The 15,626-nt window shown below is 48.6% G+C and overlaps 1 protein-coding gene across 2 annotated transcripts in view; it reads right to left on the bottom strand.

Annotated features, from left to right (window-relative positions):
• LOC135487789 (potassium voltage-gated channel subfamily KQT member 1-like) overlaps positions 1-15,626 on the bottom strand; it is a 105,446-nt gene that overhangs the window by 26,095 nt on the left and 63,725 nt on the right. For both annotated transcript variants that reach the window (XR_010446887.1, XM_064771871.1), the window contains exons 8-11: positions 7,968-8,078; positions 4,270-4,365; positions 1,399-1,636; positions 998-1,133 (exon numbers count right to left, since the gene is read on the bottom strand). Coding sequence is in view for 1 of the 2 variants with exons in the window: in XM_064771871.1 (XP_064627941.1) it covers positions 998-1,133; positions 1,399-1,636; positions 4,270-4,365; positions 7,968-8,078 (581 nt within the window). In the remaining variant the exon portion in view is untranslated. The remainder of the gene's footprint in view (positions 1-997; positions 1,134-1,398; positions 1,637-4,269; positions 4,366-7,967; positions 8,079-15,626) is intronic.

The following is a 15,626-nucleotide window of genomic DNA, read 5'->3' as shown; positions in this document are numbered from 1 at the left end:
AATCTTGAATTGTTTGGATTTTACACAAAAAACACAACACACATAGGCTATAAAATCAAAATAATTCAAGAATATATCATAAGCGTTGTTATTTCAAAGCGAGGTGTTCTAGAACTAATTCTACCAGGTGAAACAGTCACTTGAGAGGAGCAAGCGTATGTGTGGATACCGTCAAAATATCGAGAAAACGTGCAGATAAATGACAGTAATTTCATTCAAATTGTAAAAATTGTGAAAATATATTGAAGTTTGAAATTAAATGGCAAATTGCAAACTTAGAAATGAAAAGTCAAAATAAACTTAAAATCGTGTTCATTGCACAACTGTATTTCTAAAAGTGTGTTGTTGTAGAGATTTCCAACAATGCATACATACACTAGGTCACTGAAAGTTGATAGAAAAGGTCAGATTATTATAACGATAATGATGAAAGAAAAACTGGATTATAAAGTCTTCTTCGGCTGAACTTGCAGTATCAAGGCAAGGAGCACACAGAGGTATATCCTTGTGAGATTATATCACAGAGGTCTTGCAACTTGGTCTGTCCAAGGATTCAAACTTTTTCCCGAATGCAAATGACTCCGGATACCAACTTTTTGTGACCATAGGTTATGTACAAATGCACAGAGATCTTCAAGAATCATAATTTGGTTAGCGTCATGCTTTTACTCATCACAAATTGTTTAGTTTTATGTACTAGCGACAGGTGGCAGCACTGCATTGTTGTTAGCGTTCTGGGTAGAACAAGTCTAGTAGGCCCGGGTGACACTTGTTGTGTTAGGCCCTACCATAATAAGAATCTCTCTGGTCACCTACTCCATGTCTTCAATTCCATCGACTCTTATTTCTTAATTCTTCTTAAGAAACGAAAGGGTTTCATGGGAACACACTCAAAATCTATACTGCAGCAGTAACATGCTTCAAACTTTCTTCTCTTTTGTCACAATGACTACGCACCGTGCTCCCCCCCCCATCCAACCTCACCCCCTTTACTTACTGTATGAGTTTCCTCGGCAGTGGTATGCGCTCTTGGCCGTTTTCATCCATATCGAGATCGGTGTCGTCCATGTCGTTATTATGACTCATCGTATTCCGTAACGTCAACGGATCTGACCGACTTTTTGACGGAGTAGCTGAAGAAAGAATAGAGAAGTTGTCACAATTTGTTGAGGAGAAATCAAATTGACCCGGGGGGGCAGTTTGCTGTTAAACCACAACTGTACCCACCAACGGTAGGAAGGTTTCCCTTCCCAGAAATCTGATTGGTCATAGTGCTTCGGCTTTGAGAATCGAAATCAAGTAACTATAATGTGTCCTCTAGAGCTTGACATTACAGGGTTGGGCATAAAAATAGATGCAGACCAACAGCATAATCTGCATTCCGCATTTTCTACATACCTGGTTGGTCGGGATAAAGGACCATGGCAGCATCGCTCTCCTTCCTATCACTGATATGATTATTATAACTCCCCGTAAAATCTAACTTCGTTTTGGAAAATTTGCGTCGTTTTATCACACTAGCGCGGCGGGCGACTTTGGTTAATGTATTGGCGGGATGCCTAGCCTCCTGGGTGTAAAGCTTCCACGTGGCTAGAGAATGAGAGCGCGCATCTGCTGCATAGCATCGCCACAAGCACTGGAAATAGAAAAGTCGATTTATAATTCTAATAGGCCTTAGTCACATGATATCAACGATATCAGTTGAAAATAGGTTTCCCTTCTTTTTTCGAAAGCAGCAGTGCTTGGTGTCAAAACAAAGGACTGCTAAGTTCATGGAAAAAGTTTTAAAATAGAACGTAATACTTCACCGTAGGTCCTTGGTGGTCAATAGCATTCCGCGAAGTTACTATTTATAGCTCACAAGGTCATTTGCATAAGATATTGATGACGTTTTAGTCACGTGACAGTTGGACATCGACACTTATTTCTACGCATTTGAGCCTATTTCAAAGTCAATTATCTTTGACCCTGCATTGTTTTTAGTATGAATGATACCATAGAGTCAGAGAGAGAAATATTGAGAACAATTATGTAGTATTTCCAACACTCGGACATGCGCCAGATTGAATCTAGCTGCCCTAGTTAGAAAGCCTGAATCCATTACGAAACCGCATGTTTGTCCGACATTGCCTGTAATTCAGCGATGGGAAAATAGAGGGCAGCAGCTGCAGTGACGTCATCTTCGCGGAATGCTATTCAAGACCGCTTGGATAGGCCTAAAATTCTAAGCCCAAGTTGGCTCTTTAGGTACTTTTTCCCTTCGCAGCGAGAGAAATTCTGTTCATAGAAAATACTGCCTCAAAAAGGGTTCTTCGGAACATTTTTATGCAACTCGGGATAGTAAATGACAATGAAAACCCATCAATAAATCCAAGCTAAATTACTCAATTCATCCTGATGAATCACCAGAGATATAAAATTCCATCAATTTTCCTGTAAACCCTTTCAATGTCATCATGAAATATTGCTCATCCCTCATTCTTTTGAGATTAATAAAGGTGGCGTGAAAAAGAGATGGTTATAATTCATTACACTTCGTGAAAAGGACTGCAAATAATCTCCATGATGACATTTTGTCGAAAATGAAAAAAATAACGGATGGGAGAACTGATTTTTATTTGAGGTAGGAACCTCTCAATATCATAATTTTGCAGGATTGAATCAAGAATAAAACCACAAGCATCCTTTCTAAGTATTTTTTCAGTGAAGTGCTAAGGTGAACTTGACCTTGATTTTTTGTCAATTTCAATTTATCAAAATTTGCCAAACTAGATCAAAGCGTTGAATGAGACAAAAATTCCTCAATTATTTTCCAAACTGTAAAAATGTTTTTAAAAGATCACGTCCTCGCATAAACCCCCATGGGAATATTCTTAATGAATCAACCGCCAAAGACAGATGATTAACTTGAATCTTTTTTTGAGCATTAATCAAATGATTAACACAGAATTTGAATAAAAAAAGATGATCAAGTTGATGGATTGCTGGAAACTCATGGTGATGAAGTGTCGTCAATATTGTAAAGATGGGTTGAACCACTACAACGCCTTTGAGAAGAATTCGAAAAATAACGTACTGGTTAAACAAGTTTTGATAATTGATACTGCCGCTTTTATGGGTACTAGAGACTTTCGCAGTCCAAACTGTATGCCTGTATTACGTATCCGTATCAGTTTCACATATGACATATTCACATCCTGCACAATGTTGATAGGTGAAATGAAAACGATTCTTTCGTGTCGTTTCTGGATCAAGTATTATTTGTAAGTAAATCAGTGTCCCGATCGAATATTGGGCATCGGGATTGTGCAAGATGTGGAAACAACTTTTAAACAATGATACGGATAATATGTAAATTGGACGTGAATTTTGAACTTGCACAAAGTCTCTATTATTGTACAGTTGAGAGTTGCTGTGTCGTGGTGAATGCAAAAAGTTAGTTAAATGGTTGTGCATAACGGCAGAGGCCCAAGTCTGGACTATGATGCCCTTGATGATGGTGATGATGATGATGATGATGATGATGATGATGATGATGAGTATTCTCTGCTGCATCCCAAAACCACAATGTTAAAACCATAAAACTAGGTGCATATGTCAACGTAAGAGCCACGTTGAAATAGTCGCTCGGTTCCCCGACTAGCGTACCTTATCAAAAATTGTGCTGACATAGCGTGCTATGTGCCATGATTGAGAGGGTTACCTCCTACAGCATATGAGCCTCTCAACTCAAAGGCAATTAATACAGTGACTCTGAAAGTCAGGAGCTATTTGGACAACGCCTTACCTTTCTTAGAACCATCGCTTAGAAATTTTCCCTAAAGACGATTTCCCTAAAGAAAATGCTCATATAATCACCTAGGTTTATCTATTAAAGTGGAACCTAGCTATTAAGGATGCCCTCGAGACTGACAAGTACTGTCCTTAATAGAGAGGTGACCTGATTATAGAGGTCAACTTCAATAGAAACAACTAATTTGGGACCAAAACAAGGGCCACGTTTAGCGCTGTATGTGCGGTCACTGGTTTCTACAGAAAGTTGTCTGGATTAGGGAGTGAATGAAGTACTTTGAGACAGTGCTGTTGAACACTATAAAGTGCTATGTAAGAACTTAAATTTCTTTTTTTTTAAAGTTACTTTTTGGTGGATGCCAGACAGCGTGATGATGCCTATGAGTTGATGCGACGTCAACACTCATCTCACTGATGGAAGTGCGGGGAGGGGGAGGGACGATGTGAATAATTCAACTTCAATGTTGAAATACGTACCTGTATTAAAGTAGCTGCCGCTGGTATCTGTCGATTAAAATGTTTTTGTCGCTGTTTCTGCTGCACTTTCAAGGCAAACCCTGAGCCAAGGATACCCTGCAAGAGAACGAAAGAAGACCAAGTAAGACACAACAAACAGATGAATCTCTTTGGGTCAAACATAGTCCGGGAGCCAAAGGCTGATATTTACCTGAACCTGGAAATGCCGGATGAAGTTTTTTTCTTTGCTGTTTTCACTAGTCTAGGGGATGCTCATCATGATTCAAGAGGGTGCCCGGTGATATCTCTTGAGCAATTTTCAAAATATGCAAATTAGGTCCGCCATTACTGAAATTCCGTTAATTGACTATATCTCAATTGATATGCATCATACCATAACGAAATTGGTGTCTATACCTAGGTTATCAGGGTCTACGAACACAATAAGCCCATCATTGCAGTAATCAAACGTTTTGAACGCATGCAAATTGTGCAAGTGAGGTCGGCCATTACCAAATTTCAGTTTTTTGGCAATATCGCGGGAAATATGCAGTATAATCTCATCAAATAAGTGTCCATTCCTAGATTATCAGGGTCTATCCAACCTGGACGAGATGGAGGAGGGTGAGACATCACACATCAGTCAGCTCTACCACAAAGAAGAGGGAAAAGCTCGAATTCAATCTGATGGCAAAGACAGGACTGGAATCCGTCAAAAGTTGGACGCGTACATCGATCCATTAGACCCGAAAGAACATCCCGATGGAATAGTGAACATTGCCAGTGGAAGGGTGGCTATACCTGCAGTGAATGTGCACGATGCAGTGTCCATTGGAGAAACGATGCTTGCAAACTTTGAGAAGGACTTGCCCAGTGGCTTTTATAACACCATATCAAAAAAGGTTACAACTATGGCCGTAGTGGACAAGTCTAAACAGGTTGCCGACACAAAAGCATATGATCTCAATGCAATATATGCTAGGGTTATTGCCTTGCTGGCAAGTGACCGTGACTTACACATAAAGGATGTTCTTTCGTATGAACTTGCTCCAGTGCCAACCTCAATGTTCAAGAAAGACGGGATGCGTATTGCAAAAGGCAAATCAGCACTGAAGAACTCCCTTCAAGTGGAGGTGTCCAGCAGGAATGCCGGAGATGCAGATGTAACCGTTATAGATGGCTCAGCGCTTTTATGGACAATTCATTGGCCGGCAGATGGTATTGTGGAAGATTATGTCACCAACGTTAAAAAGCGAGTTGCTTCATACCTGGTGAACAGTGATGTCTATCTGATCTTTGATAGATACGATGACTACAGTATAAAATCTGTCACAAGGGATGGCAGGGAGACTGGTGTCAGCCGTACACATCGCTTGTTGTTGACAACAAGACTACCTGCCCAGAAGGTTATCTTGTCAAATGTTGAAAACAAAAAACAGTTGATTAAAATCATCTGTAGTGATCTTACTGCAGACAGATTGTTTCACAATCGGAGCACTGAGAAACACAAGTTAGTTGTCACTGGAGAAGACCCGTGCCCCACTGAAATCAAGAAGGACGAAATCAGCATTAGATATGATCTGGAGACATATCACGAAGAAGCCGATATCATTATTGTGCAACAAGCGTTGAAGTGCGCAAGTGAAGCCAGGAGACTTGCAGTGGTAGCAGACGACACAGATGTGTTTGTTCTTCTGGTCCACCACTATGAGGAAGCAAAGCTGAAGCTACCAATGAGGATGGAATCACCTAGTAAAGGCAGGGCAGTACAACGGACAGTAGAAAGGCATCGCGACATCGTGAAGCAGCTCCTTCCTGCACATGCTATTTCCGGTTGTGACACTGTGGCATGTTGTTTTGGAGTAGGAAAGGGTTCTGTTGTCAAATCCCTGAGGGCTGGATATAAGCTGAACACCATTGGGATTGTAGATGCATCCTTTACTGACGTCATGGACCAAGCTAGCGCTTTCATGTCTGCCTGTTATGGTGTGAAGGACACAAAGGACATGTCACAAACCAGGCTATATGTACGGGGGAAAAAGAATGGCAAGGGGCATACATCCACACCAAACCTGTCTACGCTTCCACCTACAAGAGAGGCATTTAAAGAGAATGTGAAGAGAGCCCACTATCAAGCAATCCTGTGGCGAACCCTTGATACAAATGATTTACCCGAACTAAACCCAGAGGACTTCGGATGGAAGAAGGATACCAGCAACACAAGGCCAGCAACAAGTCATTAACACCAATTGCCATTCCAGATGATGTTAAACTCGCCCCTGATTACATAATGGAGATGATCCGTTGTGGTTGTAAGAGCAAGAACCCTTGTAGTTCAAAAAGGTGTAGTTGCGTGAACAGTCATGGCTCGGAGTGCACTATCTTTTGTGCATGTTACCCCATAGTATGCGCTAGAGTAAAGTAGTCTTACCATTTGCCACAACGGCATCTTATTTATGCATACCGGTACCTTAATGTTCAGCAACACATGCAATCGATACTGTTACAGTCTTACTTGAAAGACAGGCCTAGATAACCTATGATTGGACACTGGTTTTTGACATCTGCTTACATATTTCCTGAGATATTCCGAAAATCAAAATATCAGTAATGGCGGACCTAATTAGCATAATTAACGTCATTCGTCGACTGTAAGGCGTTAAAATAGAGTAGTGATGGACTTATCTTGTTCGTATACCCTGAAAACATGGGTGCCGACACAATTTTTATGATGATATCATTAATAATGTTTGAGTTATAGCCAATTAACGGAATTTCAGTAATGGCGCGCGGGCCTAATTAGCATAATTAACGTCATTAGTCGACTGTAAGGCGTTAAAATAGAGTAGTGATGGACTTATCTTGTTCAAATACCCTGAAAACATGGGTGCCGACACAATTTTTATGATGTTATCATTAATAATGTTTGAGTTATAGCCAATTAACGGAATTTCAGTAATGGCGGACCTAATTAGCATAATTAACGTCATTAGTCGACTGTAAGATGTTAAAATAGAGTAGTGATGGACTTATCTTGTTCGTATACCCTGAAAACATGGGTGCCGACACAATTTTTATGATGTTATCATTAATAATGTTTGAGTTATAGCCAATAAATGGAATTTCAGTAATGGCGGACCTAATTTGCATATTTTGAAAATTGCTCAAGGGATATTATCGGCCACCCTCTTGAATCTTGATGAGGACCCCCTATACTATTGAAAACAGCAAAGAAAAAAACTTCATCCGGCATTTCCACGTTCAACCCCATGGCTCCCGGACTAACAGGCAAATAGTGGAACACACTCTCTTTAACCTTTACTAAAATGGAACAGTTCTATGAGGGACACCCTTGGGACAGACAAGTGCTGTCTACAACAGAGAGGTGTCCTGATTAGAGAGGTCAAATTGAATGGAATTGAACAATTGGAGAACAAAATCAGTGTTTAAAAGAGAGGGTGTTGTGAGGTCAGACACATCGTACCTCGACCACGACGTGTTTGACACAACCAATTATCTCACACAAAGCTCGTTTTGCCACGTGATCAGAACTTTTTTTGACCTGAAAAAACTTTTCGGCACTGCAAGTGCGGTCATTGGCCTCAAATGACAGCAGCAAGTCCCACATTGGTGCCTGACGGGCTGGCATTACATCAAATGTGCTGGACAGGAGGAACAGACAGTAGAGATGAGAGGGATATCACTTAAATAATACTTACGGCTGGCAAGGCAAAGAAGGATATGGCAAAGACTGAGAAACATGAGGCCACGATTTTCCCCATCCACGTTTGGGGGACCGTGTCCCCGTAACCTATCGTAGTCACTGTGATCTGCAAAGGAATAATGTAAGGTGACAATTAGTTATTCATATATTCATAAACAGAACCATAGAACCAAATTCAAGATGGCTGCCATTGCCACCATCTTGGTTTGTTCCCAAAATAGCTGTCATCTGGAATATCAAGTAGCCTGGTAACCTAATTTCCTCTAAGCCCTGTGGTGTAATGCTTTTATGATATTTTGAAAATTTATTTCTACTGCACTTCAAAATAGACGGGAAAATTTGTTCTCAATATTATTAGCACAACCCTTCTACTGACACCCATCTTTACACAATAACAAAAGTGGTAAAAGTGTTGGTTTCCCAAAACATGTTATTGCAGCCGGGCAGTGGACACCAAAAAACAGACATTATAGGATTACTCAGGAATATATGAGAGCAGGTGATGACAGTGTCATCCCTTAATGGGTTTACGCCCGCTAGCGAGAGACCCGAGTGACATGTACCGCAAAACATGAAAAGTATTTTTTTAAATCAGATGATCAGATGGAGTGCTTTCTTCCAATCAACTTCTTTCTATAAATGTTGGTCACCGTCAATAGTTTTCTTCATGGATTTCAGAAGAACGCTACAACAATTTCATGATAAGCAGACTGACGAGCGTCTACCTGTGCTCCTGCTTAGCAGAGTCTTGATGCAAGTTATTAGTTGTGCTGATATTGGTAAATTTATTCATTAAATTAGTCAATCATTCGTGTTGGGTAGGCAACAGTGGAATGGCAACATACATAATTCCCATTTCCTGTGGAAATGTGATTTTATTAGTTCATACCTACCCAGGTCAGACTTTTGCATATGTACTCATATCGGATCTACCCGAGGAATTATTTAACTAATTACATTAGAAAATAACCAGCCAGTTCACAAGGCTACGTCCAGGCGGCGCCCCTGTACAGCCCATCAACCGTGCAAGCCGCCATATTGCCAGTACTTTTTACTCAAGCAACTCAAGTAAGTCCCGTTGCTGTGGGGACGGACGGGTGGGCAGTCTGACCTGGGTAGGTATGAACTAATAAAATCACATTTCCACAGGAAATGGGAATTTTATGTCGTTCATACTCTACCCAGGTCAGACTTTTGCATCGAATACCAACAACCTAAGGAAGGTGGGTAAACGTGACTTACCATGTAGCGACGTGAACTGTCTCCAAGCCGCATAGCAGAACCCAACGGGTGAGACCGGGATAACCAGACCAAAGAGAAATGGGGATGCTCATGGCTCAACGGTCAGGCCACCATATAAAAGAATAATGGAAAGGCCCTAAGGTTATCAACTACCCCCTAGAGTAAGGTAGCACATCGCATGGTACTTGCTCAGCACACACCTCGCCAAAAGAATGTGTGGACTTAAGAGGGTAACCACCCTCTGCGTGCGGGGACAACCCACAAAGTCTAGGCGGCTCAACCTAAGACATCCGGACGGGGCACATGCACAGGGGAACCACGTCCCGGCATGAATGTCCGCACCTCCCCCCCATCTTTAGAGGGAAGGACGGAGAATCCGGAGTGAGGAGTCCGGCGGGTAGGCTAGGCAGGGAGAACCTAGACTACGTGCTGAGCAGCGACGATCGGACCGAGAGACAGCATACCGTCAGTCATCACGGAACAATCGCGCATATAATGTTGGGAGAAAGTGGAGTGAGAACTCCACGTCGCCGCCTCCAAGACCTCGTTCAAGGCGACTCCCCTATATTCGGCCCATGAAGTCGAGATGGCACGAATCTCGTGGGCCGTCACGGAACCCAGGCGGCGAAGCTCCGGAGACTGAAGAGTCATGGAGTAGGCCTGCCGGATGGTGGCCACCAACCATCTGGCGACCGTGGCGGGCGCAATCTCCCGTGTGAATCCCTCGCGATAAGACAGAAAAAGACGCTTTCTGCCGAGACGGACGGCAGGGTCTTTGGTCTTATCGACATAGAACCTCAAGGCCCGGACGGGGCAGAGAGTTCTATCCGGGAGGTCTCGAGAGACCACCCTGGAAAGGGATGGAATAAGAACCGGGCGCCTGGAGGTGGAAGGCGCCTGGTTCTTCGCAATAAAGCCTGGGACAAATTCTAGGACCGCGCCCCTCTCATTGAAGGCTAGCTTGTCAAAAGCTAGGGCATGGAGCTCGGACCGTCTCTGGGCCGTAGCTAAGGCCACCAAGAAGACGGTCTTAAAGGTAAGATGCTTCCTATCTGCTAGGTGCAAGGGCTCGAATGGAAATCTCATAAGAGCCCGTAACACCACCGAGAGATCCCACTTGGGGACGCAATGTAAGGAGCGGGGACGCTCCAGAGACATGTTGCGAAGCAACGATGACAAGGCGTCGTCCCAAGCCGGTTGCCAGGAGCCTGTCAGTCTAAGGGTGACGGCAATGGCAGAGCGATAGCCCTTAACCCCCTGGACCGAAAACTTCCGAACCGTAAACAAAAAGTTTAGGAAATCGAGGAAGTTGGGAAGAGTGGGAGCGATCGGAGAAACTCCGTGCTCTCCGCACCAGTCTCGAAAGACGAGCCACTTACTGTCGTATGATGTAAGGGTAGACTGTCTCTGAGGCTGAGCGACTTTTCGGATAACGTCCTCCGAAAAGCCTCTCTCTCGGAGGAAATGCCCGATAGTCTCCAGGCGTGAAGCCTGTAGAAAGAAGGGTCCTGATGGTAGACCCGGCCTATCGGGTGATATAGCAGGCGGTCCCACTCCGGCAATCTGCGGGGGTGGTCCGTCAGGAGCTCCAGCAACACCGGGAACCAAGCTTGGTTCGGCCAACAAGGGGCGATCAGGCAAAGCCTGACGCGCGATGAGGCCACTTTGTTCAGAACCGGCAGCAACAGAGGGGTTGGCGGGAATGCATAAGCATTGAGGCCGTCCCAGGAGGCCGACAGGCTGTCTACTCCCAAGGCCTCGTCGTCCGGGAGAGGGGAGTAATACAGGGTGAATCTCTTGTTGAGGCGAGTGGCGAAAAGGTCCACAATCGGCGCATCCCACATCCCGGCCAGCCGGGACACAATCTCCTGATGGAGGGTCCACTCGGTCTGGACTAAGCGATCGGCTCTGGAGAGAGCATCCGCCAGGATGTTCCTCTTTCCGGGGATGTGACGGGGGAAGAGCTGGATGTCCAGCCGACGACAAAATTGTAGGAGGTCCCATGTCAGACGACACAGAGTGTCGGACCTCGTTCCCCCTTGTCTCCGAATATAGGCGACGACAGTCGAGTTGTCGGAGAACAGAGATACCCTGTGACCCCGTAACCGGGACGAAAAGGCCTTCACGGCTAGGATGACAGCCTGCATTTCGAGAATATTGATCGAAAGGCGAGACTCCTCCCCTGACCACGTGCCCTTGGTGGTCAGGTCGCCCTCGTTCAGGTGAGCCCCCCATCCGAAGAGGGAGGCGTCCGTGAAGAGGGACATCTGGGGGGGTAACGGACGGAGCTGCACCCCGCGGAGGAGCTCCGTCCCCGTCCCCCAGAACCTCCAAACGTCCTCCAGTAGCATGGAAGGGAGTGCTACTGCTCGATCGAGTGGGTCCGAGAAGGGGCGCCAACTCGAGAGTAGGAGGAGCTGGAGGGGGCGCATATACAGGCGACCGAGAGGAACCTGGTCCGCCGCCGAATTGAGCAGGCCCAGCAGGGACAGGAACTGTCTGGCTGTGGCGCTGTCTCGACGACGGAAAGCCCGAATCAGAGACCGGATCTTGGTGACCCGGTCCTGAGGTGGGGACATGAGGCCCTCTCTGGTACGGAAACGTACTCCCACGAAGACAAAATCCTGAGACGGGTCTAGCTCGGATTTTTCTAAGTTTGTTATCCACCCGGCCTGGGTCGCCGTCTTGAGCAAGAACCGAGTCTGCTTGAGAAGACGGGGACGGGATTGGCAACGCAGCAGCCAGTCGTCTAAGTAGCAATGGAGCTTGAAGCCCAAGGCGTGAAACGGGGCGGCGAACGCCCTGACGACGGTTGTGAAAATAAGCGGAGCGGAAGCCAGGCCGAAAGGCAAGGCCTGAAACTGATAAATTTTGCCTTCGAAGTAAAAGCGAAGGAAATGTTGAAAGTCTGGATGGACTGGGATGTGAAAATACGCATCCTGCAAGTCCATGGAGACGGCCCAATCGTCGGGCTGCACCGCTGTTGCCACTGACCTTGTTGTTTCCATCCTGAAACTGGGTACCCTGAGGAACCGGTTCAGGCTGGACAGGTCTATGACCAATCTCCATTTTCCCGACTTCTTCGGAACCAAGAAGATGTGGCTGTAAAAGCCCGGGGAGGAGTGGTCTTCCACCACCGTGACAGCCTCCTTCTGGAGGAGGGAGTTGACCTCGGACCGAAGGGCTTCGGCCCTGGCCGGGTCCACGGGGGGGGATACCGGGTGGGGAGTCGATGTCGTTGGGGGAGGATGGGCAAAATCGAGGCGAACCCCGTGCCGGAGCATGTCCGGGACTGGGGAGCCTTTTTGACACCATCCGACCCAAAAGGCTGCGAAATGGCGCAGTCGGCCCCCAACGACAGAGTCCGAGGGAGTGTCGCCTATTAGCGCCCGAGGAGAAGGTGACAAGTCACCGACGCCTGCCCCCGCGACCCTTCCGCTGTTGTGGCCGGAAGGGGCGCTTGGGCTGCCCGCCACCTCCGCCCTGACCTGAGGAGCGGTGGCGCTTATTGGAGGGGCGGGCTGGAGCCGCAGCTTCTGTCTGCCCTCGGGGACGAAAAGACCCGGAGGAGCCCTGCGAGGCCGAGGGCCCACGAGAGGCCGACGCACCCCGGGGGCGTCTAAACTCCGGCTGACGTCCCCGGCCCGCGGACCATGAAGAGGAACGCGGGCGGGGGGCCTGTCTGGGGGGAGGAGGGTCCCCCTCACGACTCTTATCCGACTCGCGCTGAGCCCCTAAGGTATCAGGCAGCGAATCGTGGAATAAGAAGGGACCGCCCAAAGGGGCGGTCCGCAAGGCCCCGCGCAGAAACTGGGCGCGGACCACACTCAGCCCCTCGATGAGGAGGTCCCGGCGCTTCAGCACCGCGTTGGCTGCTTGTTTGGCAGCTAAGTCACTGGCATGTTGCAGTGACTGCTGTAAGGACATAGCCAGGATGCGTTGCTCATCCGTGGCGTCCGCAGCCAACGACCTGGACAGGGCACAGAGCGTCAAGTCGGCGTACGATAACACCGACTGCGTCTCCTTGGCCAGGGCCTCATCGTTCTTGGCATCCCTCATAGGAGCAGACGTGAGGACTTTCGGAACGACCAACCCGGCGAGCTGCACATCATCCCTCAAGGGGATGAGTGAGACCGGGTCAGTCCCCGACGGCGATACTCTATAGTATTCTGGCCTATACGAAGGACTGTGAGGGGAAGTGGCCGTGAAGCGCTTCCCCGCCTTCGTCCAGGCTCCCGGTCCAGTCGACGGCAAAGTCGAGACCAGGGAGCGCTGGTGGCCCCCGCAGGACGGCGCCGTGTCCCTAAGCGTTGAATCGAGCCAATGAGAGGCTCTGATCAAGGCAGGGGAGGGGGGCAACTCATCGAGTGCCCGGTCCGGCACGGCAGCCAAGTCCGGCTCGTCGGCATCCCCGAAAAGATCGAAGGGAGCACGGCCGAGCGCGGGGTTGACCGGCGGGAGAGGACAATGCTCGGTCGGCACGAACTGCCGGACGAGCGCGCGAAGATCGCGCATCCCAGCCACAATGGTGGGGTCCTCTGTTCCAGAGGGGCAGTCAGCCTGAGGGGCCTGCCCGATGGAAGATTGCGACTCATCGAATTGATAGTCGACCTCCATGGGGACTTGGGGCAGCTCAAAGGCCACTGGTCTCCCGGCCTGCTGCTGAGGGGCCCTATCTGAGAGATTTTTGGTCTCCAGATGGGCAGCCCAACTCTGCAGGACCTGACGCTGCTGGGCCGTAAGGCCCGGTGCGATAGGCCGGGGATCCTGTCTGGACATACCTGGGGCAGGCAGGGATGGCGGGGGGCTACTCACCACAAAGGGGGTGGAGCTCAGACCCGCAGAGCCAGACAGGGAGGGACGGGGTCGCACCGGCGAAATCGTGGGGCGAACCCTCCCGACGTCCGGACAGACCCTAGGGTCTCTAGAACGGACGTAATGCCCCATTGTCGCACCCCTACCCCAGGGGGGTAGGTCACCTCCGTGCGAGACAAGAGGGGGCGGCAGAACAGGGGGGGTGACGCCCGAGTCTGCAGTAACCCACGGGGAGGCGGTCGACGTCCTCAGAAGGGGACGGAAATTGGGGTGAGCCGCCTGCCAGGCCTCATAACCCGATGGGATACGCCCCGTCGCCTCAGAGCGGCCAGATGTGACGGTGTGATCTGACGAGACAGTCACCACCGAAGACACTGCCGGAGGCACATCCAACCCGGAGGAGGACGGGGGACGACCCAATGCCGCAGCAGGGGGGTCCCGACGGGGGAGGGCGGAGGAAACCCGGCCAGGTGGGGGCTTAGACGTGACTAAGGACTCCACGGCCGGTAGCCGGAGGAGTTCCTGGATCAGGAGGTCTGCCTCCAGCGGGGTATGCTCCACGCCCAGGGGATCGGGACGCAAAGCGTCCAGAGTCCCGCTCACTTCGACCCCCTGTGAAAGGGGGGAGGAGCCAATCTCCCTAGGGGGCGCCCCGATGAGGGGGTCACCGGCGCTCAACCTAGGAGAGAACCCGGGGGGCACACCTCCGAATGGAGGGTGCCCGGCCCGAGCCCCGGAGTCGGGCGCCGAAACGGCGCCAGAGCTCCGGGGGCCTCGCCCCCGCTGAGAAGAAACAGCGGAGGGGGACTTAGAAGAGGCCGCACCAGACTTTCTGGGGCCTCTCCGGGTCGGCTTCTGCTTCTTCGACGGCCGAGGGGCCGGAGAAGCAGAAGGCAGCGTCCCGGCAGCGGACGAAACCGCAGTCGCCGAGTCCGACGGGGCGGACTGGCGAGCCGGGGACGAACCGGGACGGGGACTAATAATCCCCGATACACCGGCACCCGGGCACCTGAATACCCAGAAGGGTAACAGGCCCAATAAGAGGGCTGGAAAGCCCAATAAGGACAAGAAGGACGCTAACAAGAGCGGCAGAGCCAGCATCTTGAGAGGCCACACAAAGAAAGTGAACGATAAGAAAAACTTGGATTTATTTGGTCACGTGACCGGAGCCTGGAGCGAGAAAAATTTTTGGGAGAACGGCGAAGAAAAAGCGTTCTAAGTGACGAATTCAGAGAAAGATGGGTAAAGGAATGGTCTCACCCGCTTCCTGAAATCGGCAGCTCCAAAACGGACGTCCGGGGGAGGATCCTTCTCAATACTGTAGCGGGGGAATCAACGCAAACAGCAGCAGAAACTCGGTGCTTGTGATACAAGGCGCCGAGGAAAAAGTACTGGCAATATGGCGGCTTGCACGGTTGATGGGCTGTACAGGGGCGCCGCCTGGACGTAGCCTTGTGAACTGGCTGGTTATTTTCTAATGTAATTAGTTAAATAATTCCTCGGGTAGATCCGATATGAGTACATATGCAAAAGTCTGACCTGGGTAGAGTATGAACGACATAAAATCGTTGGAATTTGAGAATGTGTCGAAACAGTA

This window comes from Lineus longissimus, chromosome 5, assembly GCF_910592395.1.
Source record: "Lineus longissimus chromosome 5, tnLinLong1.2, whole genome shotgun sequence".
NCBI lineage: Eukaryota > Metazoa > Nemertea > Pilidiophora > Heteronemertea > Lineidae > Lineus > Lineus longissimus.
This window is presented reverse-complemented; position numbering and strand designations above follow the sequence as displayed.